We start from the raw sequence: 22558 nt of genomic DNA, 5'->3' as shown, positions 1-22558 counted from the left end.
GTATATGGAAGAAAGTGTCTCAGTAGCATACATAATGTCAAGAAGATAACAGTTTGATAATCACCTATGTGCAAACCTTTAGAAGCTGGCCCTGTTTTCTAGGCCCTGGAGCAGCATGGGCATGATATTCTAGTTTTCCCTGAATATTTCTGATACTTAGTTCACTGACACCATTGTTTCCAAAGCCCCAAGGTTGGCCTACAGGTTTGACCTCACTGAAAACTCTAACATACATTAGGCTTGCCCTTAATCTGTCTCTTCTGTATTATTTTCCCTGAGGGTCTTTTCCCTTTTGTCTGCGGAGCAGACCCTCCTGTTCCCTTCCCCTCCTGTGCCGTAAACATTTTGTCAAAAACACAGCACAAACAAAATTCTCCCAAACATCTGTGGATTTAGGAAGAATGTAATGGACTCATTCATACTGGGGTGCAAATGACTAACAAAGGCTTGAACTGTGATGTTCCTCTTTTCTTTGTGTTTACATTTTAACAAGGAAAAAAGCCTTAATTCAAAAGACTGACTCTAATTGTGAAATCTTGGGGACCTGAGGAAGGTATTTTGGAAGAAGTTGTGGGTCGGTAGGGAGGACTCTTCCTGGTGTGCTGCTGCAGTAACATAGTGTAGACTGTTATTCCACCTTCTTTAAGATAGGCTATAGCTGCATGCCAGCTAAGTGTGCTCTCTGTCCAGCCCTGGCATCCCATGGCCACTTGGGATTGTACTGTACTTCCATGGATTTCTAAGCATGGTTTTCCATTTCTGACAGTGGTTGGAACTAATTCTTTCCAAGGAGAAAAGACAAATTTTGATACCAAGAATGCAGGTGATATGGGCCCTCAGGTAGAGTTAGATGGAATTTGGGAGCCCAGGTTTTTTATTGCATAACCTGATTTCCCCAGAGGAGGCAGAAAAGCATAGTGATCAGGAATCAAATGCTACTAAATTCAAGTCCCAGCTCTGCCACTTGCCAACTTTGTGATCTTCAGCAAGTGATTTACTATCTTTGTGTCTCAGTTTCTTCATATGTAAGATGAGGATAATAACTATCTTTACCTTATTGGGTTGCTATGAGGTTTAAATGAGATAATATATGTAGTAAAATTATGGCATGACACTCAGAACACAGTATATACTCAAATAATTGTTATTATGTTTATTGTTATGATTGTAATTATGATTTTTATCACTTAGAGCCATTGTGTGGCTAGCTGGCTACAATGCCACGACCCAGGAGATCGTAAGACCCTCTGAGGTGTTGGCAGGAGTCAAAGCGTACATCAGTTTCATACAGTCTCTGGCCCAGTTTTTGGGTGCAGATGCTTCCAGAGTCATCCGCAATGCCCTCCTGCAGCAGACACAGCCACTGGACTCATGTGGGGAACAGACTATCACCACTCTCTACACAAATTGGTCAGTGTTGCTTACCTTTTTTTTTTTTTTTTGCAGCTGGCTGGTAAAGGGATCTGAACCCTTGACCTGTGTTGTCAGCACCACACTCCAACCAAGTGAGCTAACTGGCTAGGCCTAGTGTTGTTTATCTTTTCCCACTGCCTTACTTTTTTGTTAGCAATTTTTTCTTTACAAAATAGAACCTCAGGGCCCAAGCATTTTAGCTCCCAGGGTTGTAGACCTTGTTTCTGCCCGAGGACTGGAGCTGGGGCAAACCCAGATCCCCTTTTGTCTACCGTGAGGTTTCTCTAACCTTCAGTGTAACACTATTGACCTACCCTGCAATTATTTGACCTTTTTCTTCTTAATCTCCAGTTCTTAACCTTCCTTTTCTAGATTCTTACTGTTTGAATTTCCTATGATCTCTCTTTCTCTTTCTGAAGTTCTCTTATTTCTTTTTTTGCCTTGGCTTCTCCCTCTGAAAACCATTCTGTCTACCACCATCTCTCTGGGACCATGTTGAATATAGTAGACTATTTTTAATAGGGAAGGGGACCTCCTCCCCCAAACTGAAGAAAGTGGTAATCAGCACCATTTCCTTTGAGTTTTTTTTTTTTTTTTAAAGATGACCGGTAAGGGGATCTTAACCCTTGACTTGGTGTTGTCAGCACCAAGCTCACCCAGTGAGCAAACCGGCCATCCCTACATGGGATCCGAACCCGTGGCCTTGGTGTTATCAGCACCACACTCTCCCGAGTGAGCCACAGGCCGACCCTCCTTTGAGATTTTAAGGAATGGAGAGGAGCCGGATTCCTACCTCCCCAAGCCACTGGGTGGCACTCTTAATTCAGTATCAGCTCAGCAGGCGACAGGCTGCAAAGAACACCCCCATTCCCACCCCCTTCCAGTAAGGGGGAACAGAGTTTGCAAATACAGATGCCAACAGGGGCCAGGTAGGTAAGGTAGGTGGATGTTATGGGCTAGGTGGGAACTTTGAGGAGCTGGAAAGGGAATGCCCCTCTAAAGGGGACAGACACCACTTAGCTCCACTGGATTGCTGCCCCACTAAATCCTTATTTTTTATGTAAAATCTCTGTTTCAAAATTTTGACAACTAATTCTCGATCAGCTCCAGAGAAGGCAATCAGCTCCTCTTCCCTTCTGTCAGCCATTTTAGCATTAAATTAAAAGGACCCCCCCCCCACACCAAAACCCATGTTTGACGGTTGGGTTTGGCTCTGTGGAGGTTAGCTGTGATATCTATAAGATACAAACCCAGAGCTTGTGCTCGGGTGAGTGGCAGGGGTTGGTCAAGCCCTCTTCTGCTGACACTGACTGCAGCTCAGCCCCTCTAAGCTTGCCCAGAGGTCAGGAGGAAATATTTGCATACTGGATGACCTGTGTTCATGGGGCTTCTCTCTGCCCAGGAGGTTTGACTTGAGACTGGCTTTCAGGATCCTAGGGCTTCAGTCCAACATTCTCATTGGAGAGGTTGAGGCTAAGTATATTTCAGAGGATCCCAATTAGTAGTTTTTTTGTTGCCAGGTTGAGTCTGTCTTACCTGACAGATGGTAAGGGTGAGGGGATTGCACTTGTTGGAAAGAGCAGGGGTTGAGGGAGGAGAGCGCACGCCATTGCATTTGACAGCACAGCGAAAATACTTTGCAGGTTAGAGGCAAAGTGGAATTACATTACTGCCAGTTGTTTTTGATCCAACAGCTTGGGGAGTTAATTAGAGCATTGTACTGTCTTTGAGTTTCTTCTCCCCACCCCAGTCTTTAGCGGAGTTTCTCTTCCTGAGCCCAGTGGTAATGGTAGGGAGAAGGGATTGTACACTAATCCTCTGTGCTTTCTTGGCCAACCCCTTAGGTACCTGGAAAGTCTGCTTAGACAGGCGAGCAGTGGGACCATCGTCCTTGCTCCAGCCATGCAGGCCTTCATCAGCCTCCCCAGAGAGGGGGAGCAGAACTTCAGTGCAGAGGAATTCTCTGACATCTCTGGTGAGTCCAGGGCCTGGTCTCCTGGCCAAGGAGCTGAGCCTTTTTGCTTAGTACAATACCTCAGCCTATGGACCCCATCTAAATTCTCCTATCTTCCCGGAGACCCATACTACACTCTCTTCAGCATCTCTGCTAGACTACACCTTCAGGACAATAAAGATTCTAAGTGAGGCTCAGAATTGAGGATTGGCCTGGGGGTTGAAAGTGGAGGGAACATAAGGAGAATTTAGAAGTTAGACTAGGGAACTCAAGTCACTGAAGGGATTTATTCTTCAAAAGGTAGTATATGGTTGTTTTCCATTTCCACAAAGAATAAAAGAGTAGGGCATATAGTGAAAGGTAAAGGATAAAGTGTAAGGAGGACATTCTCATGCTTGGTATTATTAAACAGTGGTTTGACGTCATGGCATTTTCTTCTTTAGGGATAATTTTAGAGCCTTAGCCAATGTTTGGATTGCTAATGTTTAATAATAATGATGATGATGAGGTAAATGACATTTATTGTGGGCTATGCCATAAATACTTACTCACATTAACTCACTTAATCCTCACAACAGCCTTGAGGTAGAAACTCTTTATTATTCCCATTTTTCAGATGAGGACACTGAGACAGAGAGAGGTTAAGGAGCTTGCTTAAGGTCACACATTCATAAATGGTAGGATGGGGATTTTAACTCAAGGAAGATGTTCCATTGACTCTGCCCTCTCCATTCTTCTCCTTTTCTGGGGGTGTTAAAAAAGCCAGAGTACACAGTTCTGTTTTCCAGTATTGCCTCCTTACTGTCATCCTGACTCCATCAGTCAGCTGACCCTACTGTTTACCTGCTGGAAGTTTCAAATGTCCCCTTCTTATCGACTCTGCCCACAATCTGTAGGCAGCCTCTAAAACCAGCTATAGGTCTTGCTGACAACTGACAAGCAGCAGGAGGTAATGCTGATTCCCCCCTCTACCACCCCCACCCCAATTTCCTTGAGTTGCCATGGTAATGGGGCAATGCTACTGCAAAAATAGATAGCTGGAAAGAGAAGGATGCCCTAGGGTTACTAGCTGGGGGTAGATAAGACTGGAGTAAAGAGGTTTGGCAGATCCAAACTGTATATTAATGTGTCTCCTCTCCCAACAGCTCCAGAGAAGGGGATTCAGCCCCTCTTCCCCTCTGTCAGCCATTTTAGCATTATCTAAGTTGACCAGTTAGAAAATCCTTTTATAGTTCTCAGCTCAATTCTTCCTGTTGTAAATAGGTGACTCTAAAAATGTCGTGTCATATTAAACCACGATGATAGTGCCTGTGCCACATACCTCAGAGAGCTGTTATTAATTATCATAATAATATTCTCCTATTCATATATATCTTTATAGTTTTCTAAGGTTTTTATAATGTGGTATCTTATTTACTCTCATATGAACTCTGTAAGGTACTCATGGCAGATACTAATTTCTTTATTTTACAGAGAACTAAACAGGCTCAGTGGTTCAATGACTTGTTTAAGGTCTTACACCTGATAAAGCTAGGACAGCTAGTGCAGCAAGAGTAAAACCCAGGCACCATGGAAAGGGACTTGGGAAAGTATAGATTCTTATAAGAAAACAAAGTAAAAGTTATCGTTTGTGGTAAGTCTTGGTGTGAGTCAGGATAAATTGTCCCATAGGCGGGCCAAACCTGTCAGCTGAATGTAGGATTTCAGGTTATTTCTACTCCTTGACTTCCCACTTCCTTTCTAAGCTGGAAAACATTTAAAATATTCAAATTACCCTGTAGCTGTTGTGCAAATGCTCCAGTGCCTTCTGAGTCCCCCCTGGGATCTCTGTATTTCTATTCCAGAGATGCGGGCCTTGGCTGAACTCCTGGGCCCCTATGGCATGAAATTCCTGAGTGAAAACCTGATGTGGCATGTGACCTCTCAGATTGTGGAGCTAAAGGTACTGTGGAAACAGGCCCCCAAGAGAAAGGTCCCACCTTGGAGAAAGAGTGTTAGGTGTAGAAGACTGGGGGGGAAGATGGTCTCTTCTTTTCCTGCTTAATGTTTCTGTGTTCCTGGGCTGTAGAAGCTGGTGGTGGAAAACATGGATATACTTGTTCAGATCAGATCCAACTTTAGCAAGCCAGACTTGATGGCTTCTCTGCTGCCCCAGCTGATGGGTAAGCATCTTCCCCTACAGTGAGAAGGAACTATGGGGATAGCATTGTGAATGAAAGGGGTTTTCAGGGATCTGGGGGCTAGGCTGGGTCTGAAGAACCAAAACCATCACAATTCTCCTAAGTTCTCTTCTCTAGCACCCTTCTTTCTCCTCAGGTGCTGAAAATGTGCTGAAGCGCATGACCATCATTGGAGTTATCCTCAGTTTTAGGGCCATGGCCCAAGAAGGACTTCGGGAAGTGAGTTGTTGTGGGGGAGGGGCTGTCACAGAGTCACAGACAGTTCTGTGGGTAGGGTTGGTATGAGAAGTTGTGGAAGGGGTTGGTGAACATTGAGGAAAAGAAGCTTAATATCAAAGAGGTCCTGGAAGATTCCTGGGGATAGATGAGCTTGGAAAACCTAGAGGCATAAGGAGAGAGATAGCTAGAAAACTGTCTAGATTCTTACTGAAGCCAATGCCCTTTCTTTGTTTCTACCTATTTTTGAAGCCACTGGCTAGTGTCCTGTGGACTAATTTATCTTCTCTTTCTTCCAGGTTTTCTCCTCTCACTGTCCGTTTCTTATGGGTCCCATTGAATGCCTGAAGGAGTTTGTCACCCCAGACACAGACATTAAGGTATGGAGGAGTGCAAAGTGGAACCCAATTGGGACATTTTTGCTGTTCAAATAGATGTAGCTAGGATCTTGTAAAGGGAGCCAAGGCTCTGAAGAATACTGTAGAGATAAAGGCCAGGATTTTGAATAGGAAAACTGGTCAGACAGATATCCTTGGAAAGAGAAGGCAAAGCTGGGGAGACATGGGAGAATGGAGAGAGGTGGGAGCCTGGGAGACCCTGTGGGGGCTGGGGAAACATTACCGGAGGGGGAGAGGTAAGATCTAGGATAGTATCTGTAGGTTTTCACCTGAAATGAACAATGTGCAAATTAGATGCCTAACTGTGCAAACAAGTCACTTCTTTAGTCAGGAGCTTAGGTAAATTTTGTAAAAAGATTTGTTCCTTCCATTCACACCCACCCTACCTGCCCTCAAAGTTTCCTTTCTTTCCCTGGCCTTTCTTCCTCCCAGTTCTTAAGGTTTTTGGTTCCTCTGTGTCTGTATCACCTGCCTCAGCCTACCCTTTACTACAGGAGATGGAAAGAAGAAGAAGGGCTTTTGCAGATAACCGGAGTTAAACATCCATTCCCTAACCCTCCCCTACTTTTGAGTCATCTTGTCTTTTTTTTTTTTTGGCGGCTGGCCAGTAAGGGATCTGGACCCATGACCTTGGTGTCCTAAGGCTGTGCTCTAACCCACTGACCTAACCAGCCAGTTCTCATTTTGTCTTTTGAATCATCTGGAACAAACAAGTATGTTTTGCTGGAAGTATAGCCCAAACCTGGAAACAAGGTCCTTCAAATGCATGGGCTTGGCTATTTCTCTTATAATTGATTCTTTTATTGGAGGGAGGCTTGTGATAAGAGGAAACTGTTTAGCAGGAAGAATTAAAGTTAGACATTAAGAAAACCTTTCTTACCTTGAGATCAAAAGAGTTACAAAATTTCCCCCTTTGTTTGCCTGAAATCATATGAGGGTCAAGTGGTCACCACAGCGATGAGGGGGTGATGTTTCACTGGGATGGCTGCCCCTCTTGAATGGTCTTTGATTTTACACTGAGCCTGGGTTTCTGGTAGCTGCTGATGTTGGGGCCAAATGCTCTAGGTTGTCTGGAGCTTGTCTAGCTCATATCTCCTGAGCAGCTCCGATCTTTAGGCTCTGCTTACTGTGAAAATAAGCAGGTGGGGCAGAAGTGGGGATGGACTGTCCATCAGAGATACTGTTACTGCCTCAGAGGGGTGAGAAGATTAGGAGAAGAGAAAATAAGAGCCCTTCAATCATCCCTTTCTTCCTCAAGAAAACCACAACTTATGAACCAGGTCCCTGATCTCCTAGGCTATAGTTGCCACAAACAGGGTCAACTAGGTAATAGGGGATTTAAATAAAGGGCAAAGCAGAAGATGGCTAGGGTTTGGCTTCTGTGGCAGTACCATAGGCAAAGTGTGTGTCTGTTGTTATGTCTGTGGGGTTCTTTGCATAAGATACTTAGTTGTCTAGTATTGAAACAATTGTCCTTGTCCTCTCAGAACATTTTAAAGTTTTTTCCTTTTAGGGGCCGGCCCATGGCTCACTCGGGAGAGTGCGGTGCTGAGAACACCAAGGCCCCGGGTTCGGATCCCATATACGGATGGCCGGTTCGCTCACTGGCTGAGCGTGGTGCTCACAACACCAAGTCAAGGGTTAAGATCCCCTTACCGGTCATCTTTAAAAAAAAAAAAAAGTTTTTTCCTTTTAACCTCAAAAGGGGTCTGACTACTTGTGGTCATGGGGGTTTGGGGATATGTCCTGGGAACATGATTCTAATTTACAATGAGGGATTCAGGTATCAATCAATCAATATTTATTGAATATCTTCTATGTGCTTAGCATTGTGTTAAACAACACTAGAGAAGATAAAGAGAAATGCAAAGTTCCTGGCTTTGAGATAAACGAGGAGGAGGAAAAGGCTTTCTGCTGCTTATAACAATACCTGGAACTGGATAAGTTATATGAAAAAAAAATTTATTGCTTACAGTTTCAGAGGCTAGGAAGTCCAAAGTCCGGGGAACACAGCTGGTGAATGTTTTCTTTGGTGACGACTTCAGTGACGACAGCGTATCACATTGTGAAAATGGTGGAACAGAGAGACAGACTCTCCTTTCTCTTCTTTTAAAGCCCTCAGAACCATGCCCCTGACCACCATTTTTAATCCATTCACTACAGCTTGGTCCTGCAATCTAATACCTATTCAAGCCTCCACCTTTTAATTACCATAATAGGATTTCCCACCCTCTTGACAGTCACAGTGGGGGCCAAGTTTCTAATACATAAAACGTGGGGGACACAATTCAGGCTTCAGTGAGTTTTGGGTAGACACAATTCAATCCAGTACACTCTGTTAGTCACTAGGGTAGATGCTTTACATGTGTGGTCTAATTTAAGTTTCACAACAACTCTGTAAGGTAAGTATTATTATCCCCATTTTACAGATGAGAAAACTGAGGCTCAAAGAGGTTAAGTAACTTTTAGCCAAGGTTACACATTTAATAAGTGGTGTTGCTAGGATTTGAACCTAGATCTGTCTTACTCCAAAGCTGCCTTCTCCCTTCACTGTGCTATGTATGAAGTTTTAAAAAATTATAATCTATTTGGTGAGATAAGCCATGTCTCACCTCCTATCTGAAAAGATAACTAACACCAGCTACTGTGTGTAATCAATGCTAAGTCTGTGATAAAGATTTAAGGAGGGAGAGATGGGTTAGGGCTGAAATAATCAAGGAGAGCTTCATAGAGAAGGTGAAATTTGAGTTAAGCCTCAAGGGATGGGTATCACTTAGATATAACTAGAGGAGAGGAAAGGACACTCTAGAAAGAGGGAAGTATGTGAACCAAAGTATGAAAGTAAAAAAAGGAACTTATAGTTTGGGGACAGTGAATAAATTACCCTGGCTGCATTGAGTGAAGGAAGCATTTAGAGAAATCATGTTGAAAAAGTAAATTTATACTATGAAATTTCCTGAATGCCAAGTTAAAGCATTTTTCTCCCTCTGTAGGCTAGGGAGATCTGTGAAAGGACTGTCTAGAAAAGATGATAGTATATCAAAAGTTTAAAATCTGTGATCCGGGAATCCTGGCTACTCAGAACTTCTGCCAAGCGCTTCTATCCTGGGAATCCTTTCCAGAATGTTGTTTTTTTCTCTGCCAGGTGACCTTGAGTATCTTTGAGCTGGCATCTGCTGCAGGGGTGGGTTGTGACATTGACCCAGCACTGGTAGCTGCCATTGCCAATCTCAAAGCTGGTAAGATTGGGGAAAGGGGTAAGAGGGGGCTTGGGCCCTATTTTTGGGTGGGAAAACGTCAATCTCAAAGAAGCCTTTATTTGGGATTGTGACTTTAGAGGATTTAAGCTGGGGGCTAAAGAAGGACTTCAAGTGTAGACCCTAACCTCCAGAAAATACTTATATAGGTAATTTAGGTTTCTCTTCAGGTTCCAGCTAGTTGATTTACCCATCAGCTAAAAAAGTAATAAGTGAGAATCTGTTTGGTGCTCAGCAGGTGCTCAAAGGAACTTACAATCATGTTGAGGAAATAAGATTTATGCAAATGAAACAATGAGAGAACAATACAAAATAGTACATATATAATTTCATGCTAAGTTGTTGGGTATAGGATCTAAGTGATTTCAGGTCTCCCGTTCCACATAACCATCTTGACATTATTCACTTCTTCCCCGGTCTCACATTTAACTTCTGTCTTATCCATTACACATTTCCTCTGATTAGCACATTCATACTTTACTCACTCAGAATGGGATGGAACCAAGGGGCTGGTATTAAGTCCTTTCAAAATTGCCAGACTCCCCCCCCCTCCCACCTTCTTTCTTGGTCAGTGAGAATCTTTCCTCTCCTTCCTGCCTCTCCACCCCATCAAGCAGCTGACAGGTGTGCTCAGACTGCGTGTCAGCAGGGCCCTCAGCTAAGAGTTATGCCCTGTCATGGGGGAGGCCTCCAGGACTCAGGCTCCTCACTATAAGTGGATGCTGGTCCTGTCCCCTTCAGTGATAATAACTTACAGTTATGCCTGTAATGCTTTATAATGTGTTTTCATAGATGCTTTCTCATGTGGCCCTCACAACAATTCTGTGAAGTAGGACCCCTGTGGATGAAAACTCCTGTTTGCTGACCTTATTCACCTTTCCTCTTTTCCTTTTTCCCTCTCACCAGATACTTCATCCCCTGAGGAAGAATATAAGGTGGCCTGCCTGCTCTTGATCTTTCTTGCTGTTTCCCTCCCACTCCTTGCCACTGACCCTTTGTCCTTCTACAGCATTGAGAAGGATGGTAAGTAAGGAAAAGATCTGAGGAACCAATACTATTCAGGTTAGTATTTTGGGGTAGGGAGATGGGATGGAGACACTTGCCTGGAAAATACAGACTTCTGATTCAGGTATGAAGTTCTGTTTCAGGGCCCGCTCATGGCTCACTTGGGAGAGCGTGGTGCTGACAACACCAAGTCGAGGGTTAAGATCCCCTTACTGGTCATCTTTAAAAAAAAAAAAAAAAAAGTTCTGTTTCAAAAAGCACTTGAGAATGAACTATGCGGAAAATTCTATTCCAGTAAAATTTAATAGGACTATTTCCCTCCCCTCCAATCCCAAAATGACTTCTAGTCCTTTTGATGTCAAATAGGGTGGCCCGGCATGAAAAAATGAGAAATTACTAATTGGGGTCAGCCTTGGATGCTCACTTTGTCATTTCCTTTTGCTTCTCTCCCCCTCTATCAATAATAACCTAGGTTACAACAACAATATCCATTGCTTGACCAAAGCCATCATCCAGGTGTCTGCTGCTCTCTTCACACTTTACAACAAGAATATTGAAACTCACCTCAAGGAATTTCTGGTGGTGAGTGAGTCTGGGTTATAAGTAATGCAAGATTGCAAAGGGCTAGAATTAGTTTGACTTAAATCCATAGATATTAGGGCCGGCCCAGTGGCTCACTCGGGAGAGTGTGGTGCTGATAAATCCATAGATATTGTTCAACAGGCTTGAGTCCAACTTCCCACCTAATTCATTTGGTAAATAGTGAAAGACTACTTTGTGAAAGGCAGGAGTTTCTTCTAAATTCCCTAATAGCCGGTATTTCAGCCTCTGTCTAAATACTTGTAAAAATTATTGGACAAAAAGTCAGAAAATCTGAGTTCTAGTTCTGGATCTGCCACTGAGAAGTTGTGTTACATCTGAAGAGCCAAATTTTGGGGGCCTCAGTTTTCTTATTTATAAATTAGGGAGATTAAACTGAATCTATGATTCACCACCTTGGTATGCCTCAGAATATCCTGAGGAGCTTGTTAAAATATGGATTCATGATATTTACACCAGACCTACTGAATTAGAATATCCTAGGGTGAGTCCAGGCCTCTGTTTTTAATAAGGTTTCCAGGAGATCAGATACACATTAAGGTTGTAGAGACACTGAGTTTTATAATCTATAAGGTCCTTTTTTACACTGGCATTAATAACTTGTTCTTAAACTTTAGTGAAAATCAGAATTACCTGGAGAGTTTCTGATTCCATAGATTAGGGTGGGACTGGATAATTTACAATTCCAACAAGTTCTAGGTAATGTTGATGCTGCTTGTCTTGGAATCTCACTTTGAGAATGATTGGTCCAGATTTCTAGGGATTGTATCTTACAACCAGGCAGCGGATTCAACTGTAGGTGACTCCCTGTAACTATCTTCATTGATCTTAGTTTGCCTCTGGAAATATAAAGAATAAATATTCTCTTTGTAGAGTTGAAATAGGCCCTACAGTTTTTCATTCTAAATCCTTCATGGAGAAATCCTATCCATACTTTTCTGATACATGGTCCATTACCCACTGCCTGCTTGAGCATTCTCAGTAATAGAGAGCTTATTCCTTTGCAAAGCAGGTCCTGATTTAAGAACTAGGGTAGCATCTGTCTCCTTCCAGGAGGACACACAGTACATTGTACTGTTCTCTCAGGAATTGTACCCTTGTCCTGAGAAGTACGTCAGGGACCAGAAGCTTAGTTAGAGGGTCTCTATTTAAGCTGGGACAACCAACCAGACAGAATAAGCTCTGAGCATCTTCAACAGAAAGAAGATTCATATCAGATCTCTAAGATGAGGTGAGAGGGAATTTTTTACCTCTTCCCTTTTATCTTCTTTGTTTGCTAAATGCAGGTAACCTGGGCCTGAGATAAGATGAATCACGTTTCTTTCTTTCTCTTTGATCTGTTGGGGGGCTGGAGGTAAATGGAGATGACAGCCATTTGGGAGTTGACAGGAGGAGAATACCAAGAGCACTGTGTCTGAATCAGAGGCCCAGCTCTGTCTCTCGTTGGGTAGGGAGTCAGCTGTAAACAGCCTGATGACAGTGGTGTCTGGAGGCTGCATAGGAAAAGAGAGATTAATCTCCTGGCATGTAGCATCACCTGCCTTTGTTCTACATTCTTTCCTTGCCCCTGGCAATCTCCCCCACAGAACCCCTAGCAACCTCCTGTTGTCTACATTGGCAGGCCAATGGGATCCAGGCTGGTTTGCAGGCAATGTGTGTCTGAAACCTAGGGGATTTGGCACTTTTCACCCCGAGTCTTTAGGAACATCCTAGTACTTCTTAACACTCCTCCGATTTTTTCTTAACTTTTTGTAGCCTGAGGCTGTCCTTTTCTGACCCCCATAAAAATCTGCTTTTTTCCAAATTATCCCTTACAGGTGGCCTCTGTCACCCTCTTGCAGCTGGGCCAGGAAACTGACAAACTTAAAACCAGAAATCGGGAATCCATTTCTCTGCTCATGCGCTTGGTATGTATCTTGTTTAAGTTGGTGTGGAAAAAGAGAGAGGAAGGGCCAGAGGGGAACTCCTTTTCAGGGTCTTCAGGTTGTCGCTATTGTCACTACCCTAAAGCATTAAATAAAAACTTAATTTTGCCTGATCCTCTGGGTCTAGTTCTTACATTCTAGTTAACATTCTAGGCATGTCCCATAATCCCAGAGTAGAGTCTTCAAGGACTTCTCTGCAGAAGAGGGCCTTCCTGGCCCCTAGATGACTGGGACCCTGTCCCTACAATGTTCCTTAATCTGACCTGATGGGGCAGTTGTGTCCCTTATTGGTAACTACCTGTTTAGTACATGTTTGGTTTTACTTGACAGTTTCCTACCACTGTATTTCTTTTCTTTAAGGGTACTATGAAGAGGGTGCTGGATAGCTCAGAGCTGAACTGAGGGGATTGGGGGAAGGAGTCTCAGAGGAGAGAAGGGATTTTATCTGGAAAGCTGTAAGGGAGGGAGCCCCGTGGGCCATGAATCAGACAGCTCCTGATATCTCTTCTCCTCGCTTTCTAAGCTGTGGGCTTTTCTCTACCCTGGCAGAAAGTTTTGGGAACTCTGACTCAGTTAACTTTTAAAAAGTTTTTCTCTCATGACCCTGTTTCCCTTTTCAACATGCTTACTCACTCTTTTGCTCTAAAAGTCTGATTCTTCAGGTTAGTGCTGCACTTCGATATGGACAGATGGGGCTTCTGCCCTGGGCCCCAAGGTTAAGAGGCGTTTTTTTGGCCCTTCTCTGGCCTATAGGGAGAGAACATGTCCACCTGGAGCCTGTGCCCCACTTCAAAGCCCATACTAAAGACATCTGGGACATCAGAATTCTCTGCTAAGCAGCTCCAGCCCACATGAAGGTCCTGCATAGAACTTCTACCCCAAATCCATCCTGCTGAGGCAGGCTGTGCTACTTGCAGATGTACCTCTAGTGCCCAAGGAATGTATGCAGAGAGGGAATTCTACATGTGTATATAAAATCCCTCAAACTGGGGGTGGGAAGAGAAGGTGGACTGGGCTGGAAGCTAGTTTCCTCTCTTCACCCTGTTCTGGTGCAGAACGCTGAGGATTGTGCAAGAACTCTTAATTCAAACCTGGACTTCCATGAAATTACAAAGATATTTTGCGAAGGTCAAAAAATAGAACATAATAGTTTGTTAGTTTGATAGTTTTGTTAGTCATATGGTATATGGACCTTCATGTGCACTCTTGACCCAGGCCCAGATATGTTATGGGAAGGCATTTCTGGGACTCCCTCAAGGTTGTCTTCTTTAAATACACAGTGGCATCTATGTCTCAGTTTCTCCAGCTAGAAAAAGGCCTAGGCTGGGCTGATTAAGGATTATGATGGAGAAGAGAATGGACAAGGGTGTGTGTTTATGATGAGGGGTGAGATGTCAGAGGAGGCAGATGAGGGCAGAGGGAGGGCAAATGCAAGTAGTGGGCTAGGTGGAGCCCAATATGTGAAGCAGCATGATCTTGGCAAGGTAATTAACCCTTCTAAGACACTTATTCTTTATCTGTAAAAGTGGGTAATAATCCTTACGATAGAGTGCTTAGAATTTATGAGATAATGAGATAATGTGTGTGAAAGTGCCTAGTACATAGTAGATGCTCAACATATGTTAGTTCTCCCTCTCTGCTGCTCATTTTAGTTTCTGGATGATTTGATTATGCCTCTTCATTTCCTCTGGCACTTTTCACCTCTGTAAGGTTGGAAGTGATTCTGTATTCCCTCTCAGCCCTATCATCTTCTTCTGCTTTGACACCCCCCTACCCCACGCCAAAGTGTAGGAAAGCATCTACTCCTTGTGGCCTGCCAGTGAGGCCAGCAGAGTGACAGGAGCAGAGCCAGGACCAGGCACTTTTTGTTAGAGGGGGAGACTGAGGGGACTAGCTGCTGCAAAGCAATTTAAATGTAAATATTTCTACAGGGATATTGGAAACGACTGAAGTGGAAGGAGCTGTACTCTGAGTTAAGAGGCTACTCATGTATCCCCAAATTCTGGCCAGCACTTCTCTCCCTGGGGTCTTTCTGTCTTGGCTGTCAAGGCTGGACAGTGCCCACCCCCAGTGTTTCCAGCCTGTTTTGGCATGGATTTCCTGGGGGAAGATGGCCCTCTCATAGAACCGTGGGATCCTAGATGTCAGAAGCAGACCAGATCCTGGCAGTTAGTCCAGTATTTACAAGTCATAGGTGAAGAAACCTAGAAAGAGGGAGGGAAAGATGACACTCAAGGTTTCCCCTAAAATATATGGGAAGATTTGGGACTAGAACTCAATTTTCTTGATGCTCACTCTAGGCCTGTTTCCGTTACCACAAACTTCTATCAGTTCTAGGCCTGTTATTTCCTTGTGCTTCATGGAGAATGGAAAATCTTGGGCCAGTGGGTCCTTCTCGAAGTCATCACTCATTTCCCTGTACCTGAGGGTAGTGTCCTGGAGATGAGATCTCATCTCTCTCTGGCTTACAGTTTGAAAGTTTTGCCTAGCAAGGAATTCTTTCTGCTATCAAACCTAAGATCAGGGCTGCAGTTTTACCGCAGATTTCCTTTCCTTCAGCCTGTAGTGTCTGCTCCTCTGGGGCTGTTGTGTGTATGTATTATATGTACATGTGTTTGAGAATAGCAAAACCTTACAAATTTTAAAACTTGAAAGGACACTCAGAAAGAGAAACATGTTAAAGTAGACATGGTAGATTCTCTTTCCTTAGTAAATTTTTAGGACTTGAAATACGAGACATATTGGGGAGGGCCCATCTCTGCCAGAGGATATAGGACACTTCTCTCCAGAGTATATTTTTTTAGTCCCATAACCTCTTGGATGAGGAGGGTGCTGAAGGAAATACACTTTGCTCCTTCTTCAGAGATAGGGATCCTCCAACTCAACACTGGTTGTGCTGCTCTTTATGATCATGCCCCCTCCAGCCACCTCCAGCTACCTCCCTGCCTTCACCCTCACCCTCACCCAGGCATCATGATCTATCTTCCTGCGTGGCTCTGGGGGCTGCTTGGATTACCACAGCATGCAGGCTTCTAATTAAACAAATTAATCATGCCTCCTCCTTTATGCAGTATCCTTACTGTTCCCCAAGCACTGTACTGAGAGAGAGACGAGACTGAGGTGCAACACAAGAGGACTCATGTGAAGTCTAGGCCCCTATTTGTTGGCCTGCAGTGGCGATTGTTTCTCTCACTGCAAAGCTTTATAATTAGCACTTTATCCATCTTCACCTGCATCTGTGCTGCCCTGCTACATACAGTTTAGCATCTAGAATGGGAGAGAATGAGCTTTTTTGGCAACTAGGGAAGTGGTTCTTTCCTGCCTTCTGCTTCTATGCCGTTCACTTAGCCCTGATGAGGGGGACAGTTCCACTATAATGGAGCTGAAGAGGCCACATTGCCTTTCTGGAGTCAAATGAAGTGAGGAAGGAAGTGGGGGAGTGTGAATTGGAACTCTGCTTATAACTCTGTGAGCCTCAGAGGGCCCAGGAACTGCATGAAGAAGAGCAGGATGTCACAGACATATGCCCTACCTGACGTTCTCATCTTTTGGCTCTGTCTCTTCCAGGTGGTAGAGGAGTCATCCTTCCTGACCCTGGACATGTTGGAGTCCTGTTTCCCTTATGTCCTTCTTCGAAATGCCTATCGGGAGGTATCCCGGGCCTTCCACCTGAACCGGGTGCCTGCCAGTACCCACTGAAGTGCCCTGTGAACCTACCTAAACCCACGCCATAGTGGAAGCTGTGGTCATTTTCTCAAAGGGTAGAAGTGGAGGTGGGGTCACTAGAGAGAGGGTCAAGAGTCAGAGCTGACAAACAGGTATATGGAGGAATGACCGAGGGCTGAGAAATCAAAGAGAAGTGGGGGCAGGCTGGGGGCATGGAGGACAGTTTATAGAAAAAGTTAGGGGATTGGGGCCACATGTGTGAATTTTTACAATGAAGAAAACGAGTGACATGCAAGTATATTTTCTATCTTTTGGTGACTAGAGCTTGAGCTCTGACAGGCATGGTTTTCTCTGACCTTCATCACTATTCTAGGATAATGCTGGCAGGCAGAGATGATCAATCATCATATTAAACCATAATGATCTTATAATCCTCCCACTGGAGCTGCTATTGTCTCCTGCACATTCATTAGGATGATTATCTCCTCTCTTCCTTTTCCAAATGTGTTCAGCAAACATTCAGCCTGCTCCTTCTGTATAGTGGTTGCAGAGAAACCCCTCTTTTCCTTTGGGTCCCTTCCTTTGCCTCCAGCTTGACTGCCTTTCCTACTGGGGCAAAAGGAAGTACTCTTCAGAGATTTTCACTGTCCACCTGCTCCAGTATACATTGTGGGTAATGAGTAAGTTCTCTTATGCTTTAAACCCTCCTGCTTTGTCTTTGATATCTCCACAACCCAGAGCAGAGGATCAGTATAGATCAATTCTAGGTCACATGGCAACTGATTGGACTAGACTCACGTGGTCAAATTTTTTCCCTCCCATACCATTTGGGGGAACACTCCCTCCTATCTGGAAGGACTAATTTAGCCCCAAATCCTCTTGTCAGCCTGAGTATAGCTGTTGCTCCAGGCAGGGATTTCTCTTCTAGATCTTAAATTTCACAGACCTCATTAGGTTGTAGGGCCCTGAAAGTAGGTATCCTTGAGGGAGTACAGGCTGTTTCAACTTAGCTCTTTTCTGAACTAATTAGAATTTCAAGTGTCTAGAGCCCGAGGCATTCAAGATAGCACAAAACTAGGTTTAGTTAGTAGGAAACAGTGGCCCCATCCATCACTTCTGTGCACCCACTGCTAGGGAGGACTGAAGCAACAGATCATATATGTCACAGGTCTTAGTGGTTTGAATGGGCAAATATAATTAGCTAGTTTATTAATTAGGGTCATGTCATACTTCCATGATGGAAGGGAAGTAATTGTTGGTTTTCAGCAAAACCATCTGGTCTTCATTAAACCTATTTGATAGCTGTTTTTGGATTTTGTATGTGTGTTTGCTTTTCATTTCTTGAGACCCAGGCTTATTCAATACTTTCTTAACTTGGCATCCATAATCAACACACACATTTTTCTTAGCAACAGTTGTCTGTTCTTTGGGATAGACGCAACAGAGAATCCTGTTTCATGCATCAGCTAATTGTCCTTCCTTTCTATGGGAAGGACATTCTAAGGAGTGATTCAGTGTCAGGCCTACTGAGACTGAGAGCAAAGCTGATGGGGAAGAGAAGGCTTGGAAGTATCTGAAACACTACCTTATACCCTTATCTCTCTGCTGGGTTCTTGTGTTTGAGGGGATGGAGATCACTCTTCCATCTACATGTAGAACCATGTAAGAGGAGCCTCCCAGAGAACAGTTAGACATGTTGCTGCAGGGAGATAGAATGTAGACATAATACCTTTTTTTAATTGAAAATTTTATTGAGATAATTCACATACATTTGTAAGAAATAATACAGAGATCCTGTGTACCTTTACACAGTTTCCCTCAATGGTAACATCTCAAAACTATAGAATGCTATCACAGCAAGGATACTGACATTGATATAATCCTCCGATCTTATTCATATTTTCCCAGTTTTACTTGTTTCTCTGTGTGAATTTAGTATTTTTAAAAATTTAGTTCTATACAGCTTTATCACATATGTAGTTTCATGTATCTGCCACTGCAGTCAAGATACAGAACACTTGTATCACCACAATGATCCCTCATGTTGCTCTTTCATAACCACACCCACATTCCTCCTGCAACTCCTTTCCCCATCCTAATCCCTGGCAACACAGATATGTTCTCTATTTCTAAATTTTGTCATTTGACAATATCTTTTTATAAATATACAATTATATGCACACATTTTTCTACCACCTATACTTTTAAAAAGTGCTTTTGCATCCTTATAGCAATTCTGCAAGGTAGCCAGGAAGACTTCCCTATTTCAGGTCAGGAAACAGATTCAGAAATGTTAAATGACTTAACAAAGGTCACATGTTTTGCAGTGGAACTAGAGCTAGGACCCAAGTTTGATGTTCAGTCCTAGACCTTTTCTACCTGACCAGACTGCCCCTTCATAAGGGAAGACTTAGTTGTTAGAATCCAGAGACTAGATTGAACAAATAGGAGGTGAGGACAAGATGGCCTTTACCACCTGAAAAGTGAATGTCTAGACATGAAGGGTCTGATGAGATAACAGGACCCATCAGCACTTCTGGAAATTTGCTTCTTTCAGGAGGGTCTCTGACCTCTTATAACCTGGGACACAAGTATGAACTTCTTTCTGCTCTCAAATTCCCACCTTGCTTTACTTAAGCCCAAAAGGAACTGAGGAATGAATACCAGGGAGAGAATCTGACCCCAATTGTTTTGTCTTTGCAGGCAGAGAGTAGACTCCAGCCTCAGCATTTCATTAGTGCAGTGTTTTCATTAAAATCTCCATTAACTTGTTTGAAGCAATGAGATGGAATTATCCCTCCCACCAGGCCTGAGGCAAGATGCTTGCAGAGGAGCTCCGTTTCCTTTGGGCTGTAGAAAAGCTGCCTCCCTGCTTGCTATGGTGTTCAATCCAGTGGGCAAGTGAAGGCAACCTCAAAGTGCAGAAGGTCCAGGGCCAGGCCAAGGAGACTTTGCCCTCTAGCACTTTGCCTTGTAGAAAGGGAACAAGTGTGGTTTGAGCACCAGGCCTCAGGAAAGAGGGAGGTCCCAGTTAGAAACAGGGCTTCCTTAATCTTAGGTCTTCATACCTATATCAGTTTTTCTCCAACAAAGTTTGACTTTCAGAAGAAGCTTCACATGGTTGAAATGTACTCACGTGGTTGGGGGAAGAGTGCTCTTCTAGTCCTCCCCACAGGGCCTCCTGCTTCTCTTAAGTACCTGTCATCAAAGGATATGAAGATGAATCCCCCCTCAGCCCCCACACCTCAATGAGTTGTCAAGTACTCTCCCTCCCACCTGAATAGGAAGCAGGAGCAGCAGGCCAGGTTGCAGGCTGAGGAAGTCAGAAGTTAACTTGAGCTGAGTTTGCAGCTCTGGAGAGACTGAGGAGCAGGCTTTTCTCTTGTCACTTTGGAAGGAGAGGATTGTGAGGCTGCCCCTTTAAATAGCATTTCCGTAGGAGGCAGATCACATCCATCCGTCACCTGCTGCCAAAGCATCATTTTTGGTCTCTATCAAACTCAAAGCTTGTTGGAATGGATTGTGTGGATAGGGGAGTGAGGAGGCAGGGTCTCCAAGAGGTAGGGGACAGTTCAAAAGCTGAAAAGGAGAGGAATGAGGTCAGGCAGAAGGAGCCTGGGAAAAGGTGGGGGTGAGGGACAAGAGAAAAGGGAGAGAGGAATAGCTCTTTTGAACCTATGAACGGAACAGTATATTCTTATCTATTTAGAGGTGTGGTAAGTCAGAAGTGGGATTGGACTGCAAGAGGAATGCAGTTGAGGCTAAATACCAGGACTAGTGACTAAAGAAAGCCACAGAGTGGAAAAGGCAATAGAAAAAGATTGGGAGACTTGACTCTGGCTTTATCACTCTCTGTGGGATCATATAATTTTTCTGGGCTTAGTTTTCCCATTTATTAAATTAAGGGGATTAGACTAGATGGACTATAAAGACTGTTTCATGAACAACTTTTTTGGGGGGATTTCCCCTTTTAAAAAAATGGGTTAGAGGGCCAGCCCGTGGCTCACTTGGGAGAGTGTGGTGCTGATAGCACCAAGTAAGGGGTTAAGATCCCCTTACCAGTCATCTTTTTAAAAACAAACAAACAAAAAAAATAAAAATGTGTTAGGAGTTGGGGTCCTGAGACAGCAGGATGTGCCACTGTGTTGATGAGAAATGTTGAGAGATCCCTCTGGAAGTATATATATGCCTCTTTCCTGCCTCTTCTAGTTTGAATACCTGCCTAAATTGGCAAACTCCTTAGCTCTAATCCTCATTTCCTAATTAGAGCTCTTTAGCTCTAACCCTAATTTGCAATTCTTCTGTATTTTCTAGCTCATTCCTTTTTCAGTTGATAAGGAAGGAGATTGTTTCCAAGTTTTGAGAAATGGGTTTTGTAGGAGTGTGACTAAGGTCTTAGATGCAGTTATTTCTTGGCTGGGACTATACCTCTAGCAAGGAGGAAAAAGGGGAATATGTGCTGAGGTTAGATGGACAGAGAGGTGGAAGTCCCAGTATTTTTATCCACTTTTTTCTCCATCTCTGATTCTGCCATCTCCTTCTCTGTACTTCTGAGAGCTAGTTCTGCTGATACATCTGCCTGATTTAAAGCCCTGACCTAACTTGGCAATTCTTTTACATTGAGAGTTTCAGCTGTGACAGTCCATCTTTTTCTTCACCCTACCGCTTCACTTCACTTGTTTTTTTCTCCTCCTTTGCCTGAAAAAGGGGTGCCTCCAGCTGACATTTAGAATAAATACCATCTCCTGATCACCCCTCCTTACAACCTCCAGAGTTTTTCACATTCTGGGATCTTGATTAAAATTTGCATTAGTGATCTGTTTGGGATCCAGCAGTTAGTGAATACATTCCACTTTGTGTTTACATAGGAGTTTCCCCAGTGCCAGAGTAAGTGGTCATTAAGGGGGAGAACAATACTAAGGAAGAGAGGTGATTCCTACAAGAGTCCTACGTAGGCCAGTTGGATGGAAGAGGCTTTTTTCTATTACAAGGTCCTAGGCCCAGTTGGATGGAAGAGGCTTTTTTCTATTACAAGGTCCTGAGTACAAATTCCAGTTCACTCATTCCACAAATGCTTATTAAGCCACCAAGCTGTTTTGTGCTGGGCCTTTAGCTCTTAGATATCTTTCTCTGAAGACAGAATATGGGGAAATGAGCTGGAATGGCTGCAGGAGGGGTTGAGATGAGATATCAGAAATGATTTCCTGGCTGTGTGGAGTTACTGTGTAGTCAAAGAAGATGTGGTGCTGCCTGTTCTGGAGAGCTTTAAACTTGGGAGAAATTCCCACCCGCCTGGCCAGATGGGTAGTTAGAGGCACCACGGAGAAGGCCACAGTGATGGAGACAGGTCAGGAAGATCAAACCGAGGGAGCTGAGGAGGGGTATGGGATGCCATTCACATCTCAGAGCCGACCCTGAATTTTTCCCTTCAAAGACAGGAGCACAGGTGGGGTCTGGTCTGGTTGGTGGCTTTACTCAAACAGTGTCAAGGTCCCCCATGGAGAGATGCGCCCGTTCCCTACTCCTCGTGCACACATAGGACACACAGGCAGCTAGGCACACGTGTATACATGAAACCACACACACACACACAGAAACTCAAAACACACACCGAGGGAACCACATAACCACCCACACCGTCCTGCCCGCCGCCTGCGCTGCAATCTGTAAACACGCACTCACATCCACCCGCGCAGGGCACGCGCAGCCACTCGTACCGGGCGCCTGTTCTGTGTGCGTGCGCTCGCCCTTGGGCGCTTCTGTCTGTGTGTGCCCCCAGCATCCAATCGTTCCTCAGGAGGAGGAGGAGTGTGGCTGCGAGGAGTGAGAGACTGGCGGGCAGGCCGAAGAGAAGGGAGGGGGAGCAGAGGAAGGGGGGAACCCGACCCAGGGAGGAGGAAAGAGGAGAGGAGGCGGCTGTGGCAGCGCGCGGCGGCGGCGGCGG

At 44.2% G+C, this 22558-nt stretch overlaps 1 protein-coding gene across 1 annotated transcript in view; it reads left to right on the top strand.

The window, feature by feature from the left end:
* Window positions 1–17829, top strand: part of NCKAP1L (NCK associated protein 1 like) — a 41596-nt gene extending 23767 nt beyond the window's left edge. Inside the window, exons 21-31 of the mRNA XM_063075313.1 lie at window positions 1192–1410; window positions 3258–3388; window positions 5212–5309; window positions 5436–5529; window positions 5684–5766; window positions 6063–6143; window positions 9307–9400; window positions 10325–10441; window positions 10896–11005; window positions 12841–12930; window positions 16516–17829. Of these exons, the coding sequence (XP_062931383.1) occupies window positions 1192–1410; window positions 3258–3388; window positions 5212–5309; window positions 5436–5529; window positions 5684–5766; window positions 6063–6143; window positions 9307–9400; window positions 10325–10441; window positions 10896–11005; window positions 12841–12930; window positions 16516–16647 (1249 nt within the window). The 3' untranslated portion in view covers window positions 16648–17829. The remainder of the gene's footprint in view (window positions 1–1191; window positions 1411–3257; window positions 3389–5211; window positions 5310–5435; window positions 5530–5683; window positions 5767–6062; window positions 6144–9306; window positions 9401–10324; window positions 10442–10895; window positions 11006–12840; window positions 12931–16515) is intronic.
* Window positions 17830–22558: the final 4729 nt, after the last annotated feature.

Source organism: Cynocephalus volans, chromosome 12, assembly GCF_027409185.1.
Source record: "Cynocephalus volans isolate mCynVol1 chromosome 12, mCynVol1.pri, whole genome shotgun sequence".
Lineage (NCBI taxonomy): Eukaryota > Metazoa > Chordata > Mammalia > Dermoptera > Cynocephalidae > Cynocephalus > Cynocephalus volans.
The sequence above is the reverse complement of the archived record's forward strand: the minus strand, read 5'-3'. Positions and strand labels throughout refer to the sequence as shown.